Source organism: Serinus canaria, chromosome 5, assembly GCF_022539315.1.
Source record: "Serinus canaria isolate serCan28SL12 chromosome 5, serCan2020, whole genome shotgun sequence".
NCBI lineage: Eukaryota > Metazoa > Chordata > Aves > Passeriformes > Fringillidae > Serinus > Serinus canaria.
Genome location: NC_066319.1, coordinates 16,627,775 through 16,647,006, shown reverse-complemented (window position 1 = coordinate 16,647,006; position 19,232 = coordinate 16,627,775). Strand labels below are relative to the sequence as shown.

General features: G+C 41.6%; 1 protein-coding gene across 1 annotated transcript in view; it reads left to right on the top strand.

Moving 5' to 3' along the window:
- The window catches only part of MUC5AC (mucin 5AC, oligomeric mucus/gel-forming), a 46,317-nt gene that overhangs the window by 16,408 nt on the left and 10,677 nt on the right, over window positions 1–19,232 (top strand). Inside the window, exons 10-30 of the mRNA XM_050974915.1 lie at window positions 1,003–1,113; window positions 1,495–1,564; window positions 2,348–2,485; window positions 2,570–2,734; window positions 3,449–3,543; window positions 4,511–4,637; window positions 5,189–5,444; window positions 6,055–6,104; window positions 6,531–6,631; window positions 6,760–6,911; window positions 7,431–7,569; window positions 7,669–7,782; window positions 8,076–8,255; window positions 8,753–8,992; window positions 9,565–9,721; window positions 10,331–10,459; window positions 10,792–10,933; window positions 12,169–12,212; window positions 12,307–12,513; window positions 13,388–18,325; window positions 18,576–18,799. Of these exons, the coding sequence (XP_050830872.1) occupies window positions 1,003–1,113; window positions 1,495–1,564; window positions 2,348–2,485; window positions 2,570–2,734; window positions 3,449–3,543; window positions 4,511–4,637; window positions 5,189–5,444; window positions 6,055–6,104; window positions 6,531–6,631; window positions 6,760–6,911; window positions 7,431–7,569; window positions 7,669–7,782; window positions 8,076–8,255; window positions 8,753–8,992; window positions 9,565–9,721; window positions 10,331–10,459; window positions 10,792–10,933; window positions 12,169–12,212; window positions 12,307–12,513; window positions 13,388–18,325; window positions 18,576–18,799 (7,779 nt within the window). The remainder of the gene's footprint in view (window positions 1–1,002; window positions 1,114–1,494; window positions 1,565–2,347; window positions 2,486–2,569; window positions 2,735–3,448; window positions 3,544–4,510; window positions 4,638–5,188; window positions 5,445–6,054; window positions 6,105–6,530; window positions 6,632–6,759; window positions 6,912–7,430; window positions 7,570–7,668; window positions 7,783–8,075; window positions 8,256–8,752; window positions 8,993–9,564; window positions 9,722–10,330; window positions 10,460–10,791; window positions 10,934–12,168; window positions 12,213–12,306; window positions 12,514–13,387; window positions 18,326–18,575; window positions 18,800–19,232) is intronic.

Here is a 19,232-nt window from a genome sequence, read left to right as displayed (position 1 = left end):
AATCTGTTTTTGACATGATCGATCTGAATGTTACCAAGAAAAAGAATCATAATGTCTTAGAAATGAGCTAGAATGAGATGATTTAGAAATAGATTAGCTTAAATCATTGAAACTTTTGGATAAGATTCACAAGCGCTGCCATTTGATGCACAATGGCAGCATAGGTCAAACACATTAAACTCCTCCTTTTGGCACCAGCATGTAAAATTAGATTCTCAGGGTGTCTGGAGGCAGAGGAAAACCCCTAAATTTGTACACAAAAGTTCAAAAAACCCCAGAATTTAATACTGAATTTCTAGATTGCTATAATTTTGCATCTCAGCTGTTCTCAATTTAGTCTTCAATATGCCAAAAAAGTGACTAGACACATTCAGAATTACAGCCTTTTCGGAGTCTTTCCCTGTTGTGTTTTGCCCATTAGGCACATTTTGAAGGTGGTTCATTGAACACAGTCCTATGAAAATCACAACTGAGTTGAAATCTGAACCTTTATGCAGTAACTTCCTGAATAATAATTTTAGTTTCATTTTTCTATGAGAGGATATTTAAAGAATGTCCAAATCACCAGGGTCTTGAATAACCTATTCAGTGCAGATGTTGGAAAATAATCTTTTCTCTCCCTGGTAAACTTCATAACCAGTGGGCAAGAAAGGCACATCTCCTTCTGCTCTAGCATAGTAAACAGGTATTGCCTACACATTAGGAACTTGTCTTACTGATGCATGAGGAAGTTGTAATGTTCAGATTAATATGTATAACTCACCCCTGAAAGCCAGAAGCAATGCACAGCTTCCAGTATGCAGACTGCATGAATGCCAACTTACGTGGTGATTCTAGACATACATGTTAGCCTACAAGAGAAAGAAGAAATGAAACAAACAATATTTTTAAAAGACTAACTTTACTAAGAATTCCACTTGCATGTGATTTTTTTTTTTTTTGAGACAACTATTTCAACATAGCAAATCCTTTTAACAATTTCTTTTGGTTTTCTTCCTCAAGCTCTGTGACAGCAATGAATTCACAGTGTTGGGGGATATCCACAAGTGTGGCCTGACTGACACTGAGACATGCCTGAAGGGTGTAGCCATCAGCCTGAACGGAGGGCAAACGGTGAGCAGCAAATGTACACACCTGACATTCCACAGGGATGTTCTCTAAGATTAACAGACAAGGCAAATGACACCTAACAGCACAGACAAGAAATTTGCACTGCCTTTTTGTTTTATCAAATTTGAACACCATTAAAAGAAAAATTAAGAATAAAGTGAGCACATTAGAAGAGAAGATCTTAGTAGCTTTCTGTTATCTAAACAACTTCTGGTTTTTGCTTTCTTGGACAGTCAGTGGAACGCAGTAACAAAGATTAAAGACATAGTACAGGAATCAGAACATCATCATAGTCTCCCTCCATTTTTTTCCCCTTTGCATAGGAAACATTTGGAAAGTATTTAACTTCTCTGCTTGATAATAATTGTCTTTTCTTGTGGACAGAACATTGTGATCCAGCCTTCTGGGAGTGTATTTGTGAATATGATCTACACACAGTTGCCATTCTCAGCAGGTAAGTTCCTTTGAAAAACTTCTATTTCTCATTTTTATTTTAAAATGTTATTACATGAGGTAAACCAGAGATAAATTGTACCTCTGGTTACACTGCAGCAAACCCAGAGCACTGCCATAGAGCACTATCTCCCATTTTTATGTAATAGGATTTGCCTATTCAGCACTAATAATTTCAGCAAGATCGTGGTTTATATTTAGCAATATCTAATTAGTTCAAGCAAATAGTGTTATTGTACATTTTCAGATCCAAACATTGTCATAAGAGAGGAAAGCAAAATTCTGACATGCAACTGGACTCCAATTTCTCAAGTCATTAGTTCCCTGTGCTCCCCCTGTCCTTGTTCTCAAAGCATTCATCACTGAAGTTTCTCAGATGCCAGTTCTTCTCAAACACTACTGCAGCTGAGCACAAATCAAACCATGAAAGGACAGAATAGGTCCAGACTCCATTGGAGTCTTCAATAAAATAGTGCTATAGCATTTTCATCAAACAAAGGCAACCTTTTAAATAACAACAGAGGTGTGTGTTTTTCCCTCATTTTAAAACACCTGACAGAAAGTGGAGTTTTGTAGACATTTGTTGCTTAGGTGATTAGGTTGGACTGTTTCGGTGTTGGATTTGAAATCCTATAAGGATCATTTTCCCACCAGTTCTTCAGAAATTAGGATCATATCAAACACAGCTGTAGAATTCCTCTACTATATTGTTCCTAAAATGAACAATCATTTTCAACTGCTCATCTTGAATGAAGTTATAATTATTTTGTTCTTATATCCCTAGCAAACGTCACCATCTTCAGGCCTTCATCTTTCTTCATAATTCTGCAAACAACTTTTGGTCTTCAGCTACAGGTTCAACTTGTGCCTTTAATGCAAGTTTTTATAGACCTAGACCCGTCACACAAAGGGCAGACCTGTGGTGAGTGACCTTGTCCCAACCACTGCCTTCACCAGTACCTGTCATCCTGTAGGAGACTGGCACAGACCATCTGCTTCCTTCTAGGTCTCTGTGGAAACTTCAATGATGTACAGACAGATGATTTCAAAACCACCAGTGGTGTGATAGAGGGCACTTCAGCTGCCTTTGGCAATACTTGGAAGACTCGGGCTGATTGTCCTGATGCCAAAAATACCTTTGAGGACCCCTGTACTGCCAGCATACAGAATGGTAAGCTCAGCAATCTATTCTCCTTTAAGATGCAAAGATGGAATAAGCTGATCAACCACAAAGCATTTAGCCAAAATAACAGAACTATTTGCACACCCAGACAATTTTCCTCAGTTGACACTAGAAGTCTTCAATTAGTAAATAATAACTAGCAAAATATTTTGGATCTTCAGATATATTCCTTTGGATCAAGACAGCAAGTCAACTTAAGGGAAACTGGAACCATACAGCATACTAGGGATTAATTCCTGGAAAGGGCTGATTGTCAAAGCTGTGCCTAGCCCCTCTGAAGGTTGTAGCCTTTCCACTGTTAAACTAAGAACCAGACTTACAGTTCAGAGACTGAAAGCATTCAAGCTGCATTTCAGCCAACAAATATATAATTCTTGAGTATTCACAAGCTACTCTTCTGTTTTCTGAGATGAACTAGCATAGTTTTAATTTACAGTGTGAACCTTCCTTTTTAAAATTCAGCTGGAGGTATCTTTAGCCTATTCCATGGCAGTTATTATGAATTAGAGAACATTCAGTTTACAAAGAGTTCACACCTCTACCAAGAGGAAGTGAAAGACTGTGTGCCTCAGCAAATGCAGAGCTTAATTATATTGTAATGTTAAACTTCTGTAATTCCTCTGGAGGAGGCATAGTCATATTGAGACAAGAGTTTTGCAAATGCACTGCCACAGAAATCCTTACCACCTTTTCAATTCACAGACCAGTATGCTCAGCACTGGTGTGGCCTGCTCTCTGATACCATGGGACCTTTTGCTGAATGTCACTCAACAGTGAATCCAGAAGTTTACCAAAAGGTATTTGGCTGTAACTTCATCCATCCAATATAGGAGAAAAAAACTCAGATTTCTGATACTAACACCTGAGAGAATAACTGGCCATTTGTGATGGGATGCATTCTTGATAGTTCTTTAAAAGCCAAGGGTTCAGTCTTATCTACACAATATGAAATTTCCTTCTTTGTGAAACTTTCTTTCTTTCTATTCCCTGGAGGATAAATGTAGAGGTGTATTTCTCCTGCACCTGTTATTAGGTGCAAACTTAAAGACTAAGTTAGGAGTTTGGATTCACCAAAGGATAAAAATTATCCCTTCTGAGAAATAGAATGAAAGCTTTAGCCAGAATCTTACCTGGTAGTTTAATTCCTCTGAACTGCTCTCAGAGGGCTTTTGCATATATCCAAGGACAAGGCAAGAAATGTGCGTAAAAAACAATAATGAGATTTAGACAAGATGTGAATGGAAATGTTCCAGGAATTCAAGGAGATGAAACCCTGTACCAGAGTCCCTGGGTACTTTAAAAAACTTTGTTATTGGAGATGTGTAAGATTATGCTCATTAAACATCATCTGGAATGATGCTGTATTATCCCTGCCCAGCATAAAAACACATCAAATAACTTCTTATGTTCTTTGTTCCTCTGCTGCAGAGAGCCCAGGCTCTTAAGCAAAAGCTCCAAAAGCTGGGTGGCATCAAATAATCTCCATTTATTCCAAATATATGTGGCACAGTGGCAACAAATTTGAAGTAGTTGGAAAACTGCCAACATGAGAAAAAATAAAAAGAAAAAATAACTCAAAATAGTGGACCTCTAATTACTCTTTTTTCATATAAATTATCTCTTCTGAAAGAGCTCAATGGAAACCAGGCTTATACATGTGGGTTACACTTGCTTTAGTCTCTAATGAACATAACACTTAAAAAACTGCAGAGTTCCATGGTTTTGACATGACATTCTGGTGATCACATCATCCTCTGTTCCTAGACCTGTATGTTTGACACATGTAACTGTGAGAAGAGTGAGGACTGCATGTGTGCTGCCCTTTCCAGCTATGTCAGAGCCTGTGCTGCTAAAGGAGTTCTTCTCACTGGATGGAGGAGCAGAGCCTGCAGTAAGTTTTACATCCCTTTACATCACCCAGAAGGCCCCACACAGCAACTCTCAGGGATTCCACAGTAAATTGTGTTATACTGGGGTTTAAGTATAGCATTGACTTTCAAGAAGCTGAGTAGGAAAGGAATGCCATAAAAGACAAACAGCAAACAAGGAGAAATATTAAAAACAGGCTTTGTTAGATTACTTACTCAGAACCATCAGAAAAAACCTGAAGAGCAATACCCTTGCAATAGGAATAAAATAAGTAGGGTGTTTCTCAACTTACTTTGACAGAAAGTATAAAAATAGCATAGAGGAAGAAACATACTGTGTCTTAATATAATTGAACTTTGTTCTTTTTTTTTTTTTTAATGTGGGCAAAACATATGACACATTTATAAGGGAAAATTTTGCTCTAGTACTACAAAAAGTTACACTACTGTGGATATCAGTAAAGCATGTGTACATACAATACCACATTTATCATACATACTTAATCTCAAATACTTTATACCTGCATTGATTCTTGAATGAATAACAAATGTAACTCACCTTCTTACTCTCAAGCAAAATACACCACCTTGTGTCCAAAGTCCTTGAAGTACACCTACAATGTGGATTCCTGCCAACCCACCTGCCGCGCACTGAGTGAGCCTGATGTCACATGCGGCATCAAGTTTGTCCCAGTTGATGGCTGTACCTGCATAAATGGAACCTACATGGATGACAGTGGCAAATGTGTGCCTGCTTCTGGCTGTCCTTGTTACTACAAAGGAATGCCTCTGTCTTCTGGAGAAGTCGTTCATGATAATGGTGTTGTCTGGTAAGAGATTTGTAAAAAAAAAAAAAAAGTGAAGAGATTGGATATAGGCAGTCATGAAACCATAAAATGTTATGAAATCAAATCAAACTAATTTCTATAACAAAAAATTTTCAGTTAAAAAAATCACAGCTTCTTAAATTCTTAGAGCTACCCATGTTTGGAAGATTGTATGTAAATAACCATAGGAATTCAGTGCCTTTGCTAACAGCCAAACTCCCACCCTGTCCCTTTCTCTCTACATCCCTTCCTCCCTTGCCTCCACACTTCCTCCCATCCCTTCCATGACTGGAAAAGGCTTGTTTCATGGTGAATGATGCCTGATGATCCTGTTACAGATTATTCCCTTTATAATGGGAATCTGACCAATTCTGAAGGACAGCTTTAAACCAGGCATATAGACAGAGAAAACATTTAATTATATAGAATCTACTTGCATTTTGTTCTACTCTAATACAGAATATTAATATTTTTGGAATGTGCAAGCTATTTTATAAAGGACACATTTTATTTGTTTTATCACAAGTAATTTTCCATTATTTCAAGTTCATTGGAAAATAGGCTGAAACTTAACAAGAAAAGTTTTAAAATATCCATTCCCTTCTTTTTATAGCACTTGTGCCTATGGGAAGCTGAGCTGCATTGGAGAGAAGCCTGAACCAGGTAATATATCACTTAAGATTTTCTTTAATTCTCCCTTTCCATCATCACTCTTTTAATTTTTTTATTCTCTTATCATAATGATGCAAATTGTACAAGTCTGAAATCAACCAAGGAAATTGAGGCATTCTGTAATGCAGAGGACATTCTCCAATTATAAAGAAACACTGTCTTACCTTTCAGGTGGCTGAAACAAGTTAGAATCCCCTGAGTTACCCAGTGTACAAGGGTACTTGGTCATCTCACTCAATGTGAGAGGAAAACTCTTCATATTTTAATTAAAACGTAAAAGTAAGAAACCCCAAAGCAACCACACACACACAATATGCATAATTCACAAAGGAGTATTTCCATTTTTTCTTGGAAACACAAAGGTACATGTGAGACATGTTTGTTCTCGCTTTTCTCATGGCTTTTCCTCTCTTTCAGTCTGTGTGCCTCCCATGGTTTATGTTGACTGTGGCAATGTCACTGCAAATGTGGTAGGAGCAGGATGTCAGAAGAGTTGTCAGACTCTAGATATGGAATGTGTAAGTACAGACTCTTTATACCTAGTTGAAAGCACATTAAACAAGATATCTCTTAGAATTACCAGGTACAGCTGGACTCTTCCACCAGGGAAATGTTTCAAGACATGTTTTCTTTATGGTCCTTACAGTACAAAACTCACTGTGTCTCTGGCTGCATATGTCCTCATGATCAAGTGTTGGATGGCAAAGGTGGCTGTATTGCTCCAGAAGACTGTCCATGTATTCACAATGAGATTTCCTACAGTCCAGGAGAATCAATCAGAGTTGGCTGTAACAACTGGTAAGAGCATATTTAAAAACAATATTTTGGAAAAAAAAAATAGAACAGCTTAAGATCTAAGCAAATAACATCATTTCACTCTAGCAGTATCAAGATTTCTAGGAAGGGATCCTGCATAAAACAATCCACTTAGTACCTAAAAAGCAAGCTCTTTCTATTTTTCTCAATGGCACAGCCCAGAAATTGCAAGTTGTCAGAAAAACACCATGGTTTTGATGTTGTCAAGTTCATTCAAGTCAAAAAATCTTTCTTCCAAGGAAATCCTTCCATTTCAATAGATCCAACAGGATCTGGAAATGTGAAAGAATTGGTGTCTTCTGATGCAGTTGATTCATTACATTAATAACACAGTCTTTGGATAAATTCCAATAGTTCTTCAGCTATGTTGGATTTTTGAGAATAAGCAAACCTCATTTTTTCATTAGAATCATAACACAAATCAAAATACAGAGATGTATCTATATTTATATTGTGTATTTGTCTAGTTTTTACATTGGGAGTGCTTTTTGTCCCGTTTAGCACATGTAGAAACAGAAAATGGCAATGCTCTGAGGAACCCTGCCTGGAAACATGTTCTGTTTATGGAGATGGCCATTATACCACCTTTGATGGCAAACGCTTTGATTTTGAAGGAGACTGTGAATATGTTCTGGTCCAGGTAACAGAGTCCCGCCTAGATTTTTGTTCTAAATATCTTGCATTTTACTTATGAACATCTAACATATAGTAAACAGTGAATATCATTCTCCTGTTTCAGAACTACTGTGGTCAACAAGCTATGAACCAGGGAACCTTCAGAGTCATCACTGAGAACATTCCATGTGGCACTACAGGAACTACCTGCTCTAAGTCTATTAAAGTTTTCCTGGGTGTAAGTATCATCTTTAGGTTGTGCCAGAAGGATGGAACAAGCTGTCCCAGATAGACTGCATAGGAGAAGTGGCCTCCAACATAATGAGAATGTCACTAGACTTTTTTTTTTTTTTTTTGCTGTCCGTAGATTTCCCTCCTTTTCTTTCTAGAGCAAAGAAATTTCTTAACCTGAGGTAGTTGAATAGGATCCTCCTGATGATAATATTATTTCAAGAAGTTACTGCCAATAAATACAAGTACAAAATAGCAACTTTTTAAATTGGCCTCTAACTTTTTCTTCTCCTGTCCTAGAACTATGAGCTGGTACTCAGCGATGGATACTCTGATGTCATCCAGAGGACACCTGGAGGAAAAATGCCATTCCAAATCCGTTCCATGGGCATCTACCTGGTGGTGGATACTACTGTTGGTCTGATACTCATGTGGGACAAGAAAACCAGTATATTCATCAAACTTAGTCCCAGCTTTCAGGTATACTTTAAAAGTGAAAACATGAATAAAATAAATTCTGTAACATGGTCATATTATCTCTCAAAGAAAGAGGCTGGAACTTTAGGCTGTAAACCAGAAGAGCAGAAATCACATATTCTTATCCTTATTGTGTTGACTTAAATTGTGTACTATGCATTGTCCTTAAATTACATTATTCAGCAATGGCATAACAGCAACTTTATCAGTAGCTTTTTTCATGAAAAACCCTCACTGAAGAGGCATATTTAGGATCAGCTAAAACTAAATAGCTCAGTACTTAAGACAAGACCCATCAGTCTACTCCTTTCTAACAACTAGCTAGAGACATCTCTTCCTGAAAAGTATTTTATGAAAATGTCCCACACTGTTACTAAATAGGCATTAATAATCTTATATAAGATGGTTACATAAGAGTCATCCAGAGGTCTGTTACTCACAGATACTAAGGTATTGTACCTTACTGATCTTGGTCGTTTTGCTTGTTTATCCTGATGCAGGGCCATGTCTGTGGACTTTGTGGAAACTATGATGGGAATGGAAATAATGACTTCACTACTCGCAGTCAGTCTGTGGTTGGAAATGTGCTGGAGTTTGCCAATAGCTGGAAAGTATCTTCTAGCTGTCCAAATGCCAATCGTACGCAGGATCCATGCACTGCAAACCCATACAGGAAAGCCTGGGCACAGAAGCAATGCAGCATCATCACTAGTGAAGTGTTTGCAAAGTGTCACTCACAGGTATGGCAAAAAATTTAAATTCTTGACAAAATGATTACATCCTTTTTTATGTGGAATAGATTAAAAAATGCTCTAAAGTACATTTTTTCATGCTTGACAAAGTGAAGTTAGACCAAGTTCCTGTATAGTGAGACTGCACAGAAATACTTTCACTTTCATTTTCTCACCTTTTTGTCTTAAGCAAGTACACTAAAGAAATTGATTGATTGTTTTGGTTGGTTAGCTTGTTTAATTGAAGGAGGAACCATAGATAAATCTCAAGATATGTTTATTTGCTAACTGCATACTTTTCTACTAATACAAATATCAGTCATGTGATATGTATGACTCTCTGCTAGCTTATAGTAATTATCAGTATTATGCAAATGTCTTCAAACAGTTCTAAATATTGCAGCTTACTAGCAATAGCTTTATTCTACATTTTCCTCTTGATTTTTCAAAGCATTCTCACTATTTTTTCCTTTCTTAGCTTTCTCTCAAACAGACCTATGAGTTTCAGATATCTTATTCAGCTATTTTAGGACAGTGCAAAGAGGGCAAGGGCATGAAAACTTGAATGCTTTCTCTATCAGGTGGAACCAAATGAATATTACCAAGCATGTGTGGATGATGCATGTGCCTGTGACACTGGAGGAGACTGTGAATGTTTCTGCACAGCAGTAGCTGCCTACGCTCAAGCATGTAATGAGCTAGACATCTGCATATCATGGAGAACCCCAGCCATTTGTCGTGAGTTTCAACCTACTACTTCTTTAAGGGGTTCAGAGGGAAAGATAACAGAAGGAGGAAAAAGAAGAAAGTAGAACAAGAAAGGAAGGATAAAATTGTATTTCTAAGAGGCACAGCTGTATGCTTAAAAAACAAACAAACAAAACCCAAAAAAACCCTAAGAAACCCCAACAAAGCCGATTGTCTTCTACTGATTTACCCAGCTATCTTAGTAAAATGAAACCACAGCTAATAATTTTACAAGCAGTGTGATTAGTGTCAAATTAACTTGACAATCATGGTACACTACTGGTGAAATACGATATTTTACTACACTGCCACATGTCTACATTAGGTTCCTTGTAAATAAATTTAGTGCATGCTAGCCAAGATCAGTGATTCAGTCAACTGATTTTTCATGTTTAATGTTAACTCTGTTCTATGATGAATATATTTATTGGTGTAAAAATATTTTAGAAATGTAACAAATGAATTGCATTAGCAATGAGATGATAATTGTTCACCATCTATGAGATTATGCTGATCCCATTGGATTTTTACCTAGAAAAATGGAAACAGTATAGAGCTAAAACATCACGGATATTTTTTCTCTGTCATTTCTTCTTCTAGCTCTCTTCTGTGATTACTATAATCCACAAGGGGAATGTGAGTGGCACTACAAGCCATGTGGAGCACCTTGTATGAAGACCTGCAATAATCCAAGTGGGAGATGCCTTCATGAGATGAGGGGTTTGGAAGGTAAACATAATTATGCATATCTCATTCTACCTGAAAGGTTAAAATGCAATATGGTGAACAAAATTTGCATTACTCAGTGTATGACATGTTTGCATTAGAAATTATAAGAGATTTTCTAATTAGTATTGTATTCCCTAATGGATTATGTACTTCTTTGGAGTATTTTGTCCTCATCTTCATTCCAAAGCACAATGTGAAAACAAAGGAATAGCAATAAGAGGATCTGATATTCCGCTTACCATGTGGCACATTTTGGGAAAAGCAGATATGAGTGTAGATTTATTTATACTTATGCAAGGCCTACTGTCAACTTGACTCTCTTTTTATTGCAGGTTGCTATCCACAGTGTCCAAAGAATAAGCCCTATTTTGATGAGGAAACCATGACCTGTGTTTCTTATTGCGGTTGTTATGAAGATGGAAAAAATTACAAACCAGGAATGGAGATGCCTTCAAAGCAGAATTGTGAATCATGGTAGGATTAGAAAAAAAAAATTTAAAATAGAGTTTTAAAGTGTGGAACATAATTCATCACACGTTAAATTTTTTAATTACCAACAGCAACTAGAGAGGCTGATGAACTATGTCTAATTTTCTTCCCTTCCCAGGAAATTAAATTATAACATTAGTGAAACATTTTATCATTGAAGATTAATTTACTAATTATTTTGTATATCTGTTAAAGTCCTTTAAAGTTATTATCATTATTAAATGAAGTGAAAACAAGCTAAAATAACTTTAGTTAGGGAATAGTCTGAGAATTTTTAAAAAGTTATACCCAAACTCATAATGTGAAATTCATTAGAAGTGAGAAGCCAACTCATCTACATTGTTTTGAGCTTGTTTCTGTTATTGCACTGGTACTTGCATAGTTGCAACAGTCAGCACTTGTTCTCACTCATTACTGGTGACAAGTGCTGCTAAGCCTTCTGTAAGGCTTAAGTACAGAGTTAGCAAAACCAATTGTGAAGTTGTCTTATGATGCCTTTAAAGTAGCTACACTTAAGTATGGTAAGCATCTGAATAGCAAAAATCCTAAACCAAAGCCCATTAGAGCTAAACCAAAGTCCTTGGAAGGTTTTGCACTTCATAGATGCCTTGGGCTATATCATCCAGACCATTAACAGCACTAAACTTAATCCATTAAATACATGTCTAAATTTCAGTTTATTCAGTCTATAGATGTTGTTAGTCCCTGTAAATAAATACATCAAGATTCAGTTCTTCACAGATGAATTGCCCGTAAAACCAGAATTCTTCTTGCATATTTTGGAAGCCTAATGGTAATTCACTGTGTAGATTACCTCAACATCCATGGTAGTAATCCTTTGTATATATCCTATGAAATGCAAATGATTCATGCACTGTCGTTTTCTCCTCCAAAAAGTAGACCTATTGGGGAAATAAGAATATTTCAAATCATCCATCTCATGTCTTTTGTCCTGTTCCCAAAAGCACTGGTAGGGATGCTGCACGTTCTATATGCAGGCTCAAAGAAGAGCTACCATTCTTGCTAGAGAACTTGTAGCCTAAATATAAATACCTAGCCTGAATTCGTATAACAGAACTGACTATCTAACTCACACAAGATAGGGTCATTTTACATTTAAACACAATGAATAGCAAAGGATTGATAGAAGAAAAGTTATAACAAAAAAATTATGTCATGAACCAGTATGTCCACACTCATAATCTGTTTTTCTTTTTCAGCGAATGTACAATTCATGGCAAAAAATGCAGATATGATGAACATGGTATGTTGATGAAGTCAATTCAATATGAATGAGACACATTTAGGGTACTCTCTGTTTCAGGTAGCAAGGAATAACATCCTGTTTTAATCTACAGAATGTGTGTGCATTTATGAGGGGCAGAAGTACAACTACAAAGATGTGGTCTACAACACTACAGATGGCACAGGATGGTGTATTGTTGCAACCTGCGGTCCCAATGGAACACTTCAAAGGTTTATGCATGAATGTATAACCTCAACATCACCCACAACAGCAACAACATTTCACTTCAGCTCTACACCACCTACCACTACTTCCACGGGTATGTCCTTTGTAGCCACTAAGATCATATTCTCGTATTGAGTGAGAAAAGTCTATTTTACAGTACTAAGGGGATTGCTCAGATATTGACATTGAGATAATGAAATTTTGGTTTTTAGAATTCCTGTACAGCATTCGTCAGGTTGGGAAGCTCAAATTACTCTGGGCATATGCTGTTTTATGAAATCAGTATTCAGTAAAAAATACATAAGTTTTGAAATTACAGCAAATATCAGCCTTGCTGGAAGTCAGTAGCTATTTTCTATATATTTCATGATGAGAGCTCCCCTGCAAAAGCTCTCCAACCAATAAATGGTTTCTTCAGATCAAAGCTAAAATACAAAGTTAGGAATGTTTGAAATAGTGGAACAAAGCCTGCTCTGCACTGAGTGAGGATGCAAGATTTGGAAGAAAAAAGTAGCAGTGGATCTTGATGCATACTGTAAGTTACCCTTTCCACTGATTTCAATACATTCCAGAGAGCGTAGTGAATACTGAAAAAACATAGAACCAAAGCAAATACACTGAACCAGATGAAAAGCAAGTGAGATTTGGGTTTTTTCCAGAGAGTATAAATTAGAGCTGAGCCTTATTTCAGTACCTCGTAATACGTAATCAGTATTCTCTTGGGAACTGACAGTTCCAAGCATGTCACTACATTAAATTGCTGGGTAAGGGATTTTCTGTTCTACAATATACTAAAATAAACTGATGCACTACAGGAGCATAATGCAAGGCAAATGACATTATGAAAACTGTCAGCCCATTTAAAACAAAAAAAATTTACAAAATTTTACATTTAACAACAACAAAAAAATAGTATTTACAGGAATTAATTCTTAATTTCATGGTCTCTTTCCTTTTCTCCTTCACAGTGTCACCAACTACATCAGTATGTGTTCATGAAGTCTGTAAGTGGTCCGAGTGGTATGATGGGAGTCTACAAATCCCTGGCTATGATGGGGGAGATTTTGAAACTTTTGATGATTTACGAGCAAAAGGTTATGAAGTTTGTAACGCCCCAAAGGCTGTTGAATGCAGAGCAGAAAAGTTCCCTGATATACCACTGAAAGACCTTGGCCAAAAAGTAGAATGCAGTACAACACAAGGGCTTATATGTTACAACAAGGATCAAATTTCAATGATGTGCAACAACTATGAAATCAGAATCCTCTGCTGTGTTTTTGTACCATGTTCTGCCACAATGCCTTTCAGCACATCAACCCCAGTAACAACTCCAATTCTGACAGAAACATCTACTGAAACAACATATTCAGTTACTACTGAAAGTACATTAATACCTTCACCTACGGAAGAAACAACTAGAACAACACCTGCCACCATATCTCCTTCAACAACTCCTCTTTGCTTCAAAGAAAAATGTCACTGGTCAAGATGGTATGATGTCAGTTATCCAGGGTCAGGTTATGATGATGGAGATTTTGATACCATTGAGAACATTGAAAAAAACGGACACAAAGTCTGCAAAAATAGAAAGGACGTGGAATGCAGAGCAGTACGGTTCCCAAACACACCATATCCTTTACTGGAGCAAAACATAACATGTAACACACAAGAAGGGTTGATATGTTACAATAAAGATCAATTGCCACCAATATGCTATAATTATGAATTAAGATTCAAATGCTGTGTAAAGATACCAGTGCCGTGTGAAACAACCTCGGAAATTCTGACTACAACACCACCACCAACAACTATTATATCAAGTACAATATCAACGCAAGAACCAACGACTCTAAGTTTACAAACAAAACACAGGACAACAACTGAATACACAGGAGAACCAAAAACAGATTACATACACACAAGAATAACGCCAAAACCAACGATGCAACCTCAAACACAAACTACTACCATCCCCTGTGAGCCTGAAGTGTGCACCTGGAGCGAGTGGTTCGACGTCGACTTCCCCTCCTCGGGGCCCAACCAGGGAGACTTCGAAACCTACCAGCACATCCGCGCCGCCGGCAAGCAGGTCTGCCGGCAGCCAAAGCAGATCGAGTGCCGGGCGGAGGACTACCCCGATGTAGCCATCCAACACGTGGGACAGGTCGTGCAGTGCGACGTCCACTTTGGGCTGGTGTGCAAGAACGCGGACCAGACGGGCAAATTCAAGATGTGCCTCAACTACAAGATCCGCGTGCTCTGCTGCACCCCCAACTACAACTGCTCACTCCCTCTGCCCGTGATAACAACCAGCCCCACCACCAGCACCAGCACATCGATCCCGTCCTCCACCACAGTCACCACCTCCACCTCCACGCCCTACATCTCCACCACCACGAGTCCCAGCTCCACAGAAATCAGCACTTCCACCAGCACCTCCATCCCCACGCCGATGACGTCTACCACTACTTCCTTCACCACCCCCTGTGAGCCTGAAGTGTGCACCTGGAGCGAGTGGTTCGACGTCGACTTCCCCTCCTCGGGGCCCAACCAGGGAGACTTCGAAACCTACCAGCACATCCGCGCCGCCGGCAAGCAGGTCTGCCGGCAGCCAAAGCAGATCGAGTGCCGGGCGGAGGACTACCCCGATGTAGCCATCCAACACGTGGGACAGGTCGTGCAGTGCGACGTCCACTTTGGGCTGGTGTGCAAGAACGCGGACCAGACGGGCAAATTCAAGATGTGCCTCAACTACAAGATCCGCGTGCTCTGCTGCACCCCCAACTACAACTGCTCACTCCCTCTGCCCGTGATAACAACCAGCCCCACCACCAGCACCAGCACATCGATCCCGTCCTCCACCACAGTCACCACCTCCACCTCCACGCCCTACATCTCCACCACCACGAGTCCCAGCTCCACAGAAATCAGCACTTCCACCAGCACCTCCATCCCCACGCCGATGACGTCTACCACTACTTCCTTCACCACCCCCTGTGAGCCTGAAGTGTGCACCTGGAGCGAGTGGTTCGACGTCGACTTCCCCTCCTCGGGGCCCAACCAGGGAGACTTCGAAACCTACCAGCACATCCGCGCCGCCGGCAAGCAGGTCTGCCGGCAGCCAAAGCAGATCGAGTGCCGGGCGGAGGACTACCCCGATGTAGCCATCCAACACGTGGGACAGGTCGTGCAGTGCGACGTCCACTTTGGGCTGGTGTGCAAGAACGCGGACCAGACGGGCAAATTCAAGATGTGCCTCAACTACAAGATCCGCGTGCTCTGCTGCACCCCCAACTACAACTGCTCACTCCCTCTGCCCGTGATAACAACCAGCCCCACCACCAGCACCAGCACATCGATCCCGTCCTCCACCACAGTCACCACCTCCACCTCCACGCCCTACATCTCCACCACCACGAGTCCCAGCTCCACAGAAATCAGCACTTCCACCAGCACCTCCATCCCCACGCCGATGACGTCTACCACTACTTCCTTCACCACCCCCTGTGAGCCTGAAGTGTGCACCTGGAGCGAGTGGTTCGACGTCGACTTCCCCTCCTCGGGGCCCAACCAGGGAGACTTCGAAACCTACCAGCACATCCGCGCCGCCGGCAAGCAGGTCTGCCGGCAGCCAAAGCAGATCGAGTGCCGGGCGGAGGACTACCCCGATGTAGCCATCCAACACGTGGGACAGGTCGTGCAGTGCGACGTCCACTTTGGGCTGGTGTGCAAGAACGCGGACCAGACGGGCAAATTCAAGATGTGCCTCAACTACAAGATCCGCGTGCTCTGCTGCACCCCCAACTACAACTGCTCACTCCCTCTGCCCGTGATAACAACCAGCCCCACCACCAGCACCAGCACATCGATCCCGTCCTCCACCACAGTCACCACCTCCACCTCCACGCCCTACATCTCCACCACCACGAGTCCCAGCTCCACAGAAATCAGCACTTCCACCAGCACCTCCATCCCCACGCCGATGACGTCTACCACTACTTCCTTCACCACCCCCTGTGAGCCTGAAGTGTGCACCTGGAGCGAGTGGTTCGACGTCGACTTCCCCTCCTCGGGGCCCAACCAGGGAGACTTCGAAACCTACCAGCACATCCGCGCCGCCGGCAAGCAGGTCTGCCGGCAGCCAAAGCAGATCGAGTGCCGGGCGGAGGACTACCCCGATGTAGCCATCCAACACGTGGGACAGGTCGTGCAGTGCGACGTCCACTTTGGGCTGGTGTGCAAGAACGCGGACCAGACGGGCAAATTCAAGATGTGCCTCAACTACAAGATCCGCGTGCTCTGCTGCACCCCCAACTACAACTGCTCACTCCCTCTGCCCGTGATAACAACCAGCCCCACCACCAGCACCAGCACATCGATCCCGTCCTCCACCACAGTCACCACCTCCACCTCCACGCCCTACATCTCCACCACCACGAGTCCCAGCTCCACAGAAATCAGCACTTCCACCAGCACCTCCATCCCCACGCCGATGACGTCTACCACTACTTCCTTCACCACCCCCTGTGAGCCTGAAGTGTGCACCTGGAGCGAGTGGTTCGACGTCGACTTCCCCTCCTCGGGGCCCAACCAGGGAGACTTCGAAACCTACCAGCACATCCGCGCCGCCGGCAAGCAGGTCTGCCGGCAGCCAAAGCAGATCGAGTGCCGGGCGGAGGACTACCCCGATGTAGCCATCCAACACGTGGGACAGGTCGTGCAGTGCGACGTCCACTTTGGGCTGGTGTGCAAGAACGCGGACCAGACGGGCAAATTCAAGATGTGCCTCAACTACAAGATCCGCGTGCTCTGCTGCACCCCCAACTACAACTGCTCACTCCCTCTGCCCGTGATAACAACCAGCCCCACCACCAGCACCAGCACATCGATCCCGTCCTCCACCACAGTCACCACCTCCACCTCCACGCCCTACATCTCCACCACCACGAGTCCCAGCTCCACAGAAATCAGCACTTCCACCAGCACCTCCATCCCCACGCCGATGACGTCTACCACTACTTCCTTCACCACCCCCTGTGAGCCTGAAGTGTGCACCTGGAGCGAGTGGTTCGACGTCGACTTCCCCTCCTCGGGGCCCAACCAGGGAGACTTCGAAACCTACCAGCACATCCGCGCCGCCGGCAAGCAGGTCTGCCGGCAGCCAAAGCAGATCGAGTGCCGGGCGGAGGACTACCCCGATGTAGCCATCCAACACGTGGGACAGGTCGTGCAGTGCAACGTCCACTTTGGACTGGTGTGCAAGAACGCGGACCAGACGGGCAAATTCAAGATGTGCCTCAACTACAAGATCCGTGTGCTCTGCTGCAGCCCCAACTACAACTGCTCACTCCCTCTGCCCGTGATAACAACCAGCCCCACCACCAGCACCAGCACATCGATCCCGTCCTCCACCACAGTCACCACCTCCACCTCCACGCCCTACATCTCCACCACCACGAGTCCCAGCTCCACAGAAATCAGCACTTCCACCAGCACCTCCATCCCCACGCCGATGACGTCTACCACTACTTCCTTCACCACCCCCTGTGAGCCTGAAGTGTGCACCTGGAGCGAGTGGTTCGACGTCGACTTCCCCTCCTCGGGGCCCAACCAGGGAGACTTCGAAACCTACCAGCACATCCGCGCCGCCGGCAAGCAGGTCTGCCGGCAGCCAAAGCAGATCGAGTGCCGGGCGGAGGACTACCCCGATGTAGCCATCCAACACGTGGGACAGGTCGTGCAGTGCAACGTCCACTTTGGACTGGTGTGCAAGAACGCGGACCAGACGGGCAAATTCAAGATGTGCCTCAACTACAAGATCCGTGTGCTCTGCTGCAGCCCCAACTACAACTGCCTGTTTTCCACCCCCTCCACCAGCACCAGCACATCTACCATCACTACCCGAAGTGAACCTTTCTTTTCCACAGCTTCTCCTCACATTTCAACAACACCATGTTTCTGCAAGATTGGTGATGCTGTTTTTTCACCTGGTTAGTGTGCATTATTTTGTAGCCTTTTTATTTATTTTTTAATTTATTATTTTTTTACTTTGTATGGTTTTTTTGTTCATGTTTCTTTTTATCATATTTTTTTTTTCTATTTTTCTTTTTTCTTTGTTTTTTGTTCTTCTAACAGTTCTTTTTTTCTTTTTTACAGGTGACTTGATTTACAACAGAATTGATAGTGAGGGATGTAGATTCTATGCCATCTGTAGCCCAACATGTAATATTGAACGACACACTGTTCATTGTCCTGTCACCACTTTGCCGGCCACCACTTCCTCTGAGTGGTCCACAGTAACAACAGCTGTTCCTCTGCCTCCTACCTCTACACGTCCTGCTTTTCATGGTTGTGTTTCCACTATTTACCCTCCTCTACAAGTATGTAAATTTTGTCTTAGTTTTTGACTCTTGAAATAATCAGTTTTTGGGTTGTACGTGATTGGAAGATTTTGTAGTCTTTAAACCTTACGTGTGCTGATTGTCCTAAGGTTTTAGCTAATGATGGACAATATATCAGACATAATATTTGAATTTTTCTTTTTTCTGAATTTCAGTTTTTTATACTGCTAAAGCAAATGATAATATTCTTTTCTTGTTACTTTATTTTTAGTAAAACTCTTTGGTGCATTGCATATGTAAGGCATCTTCTCACCAACATTATAGAAGGAGTTTTCTTATGTATCTTATATTTTCACTAAAGGGAAATATTTAAGATTTAGTGAAGGCTTGTATCTGTTTCTATTCTCCTGCCCTTTTATCTATACTTCTTTAACCTTTTTTTATTGTTATGTTCTCTGTTGACCTCGAAGTA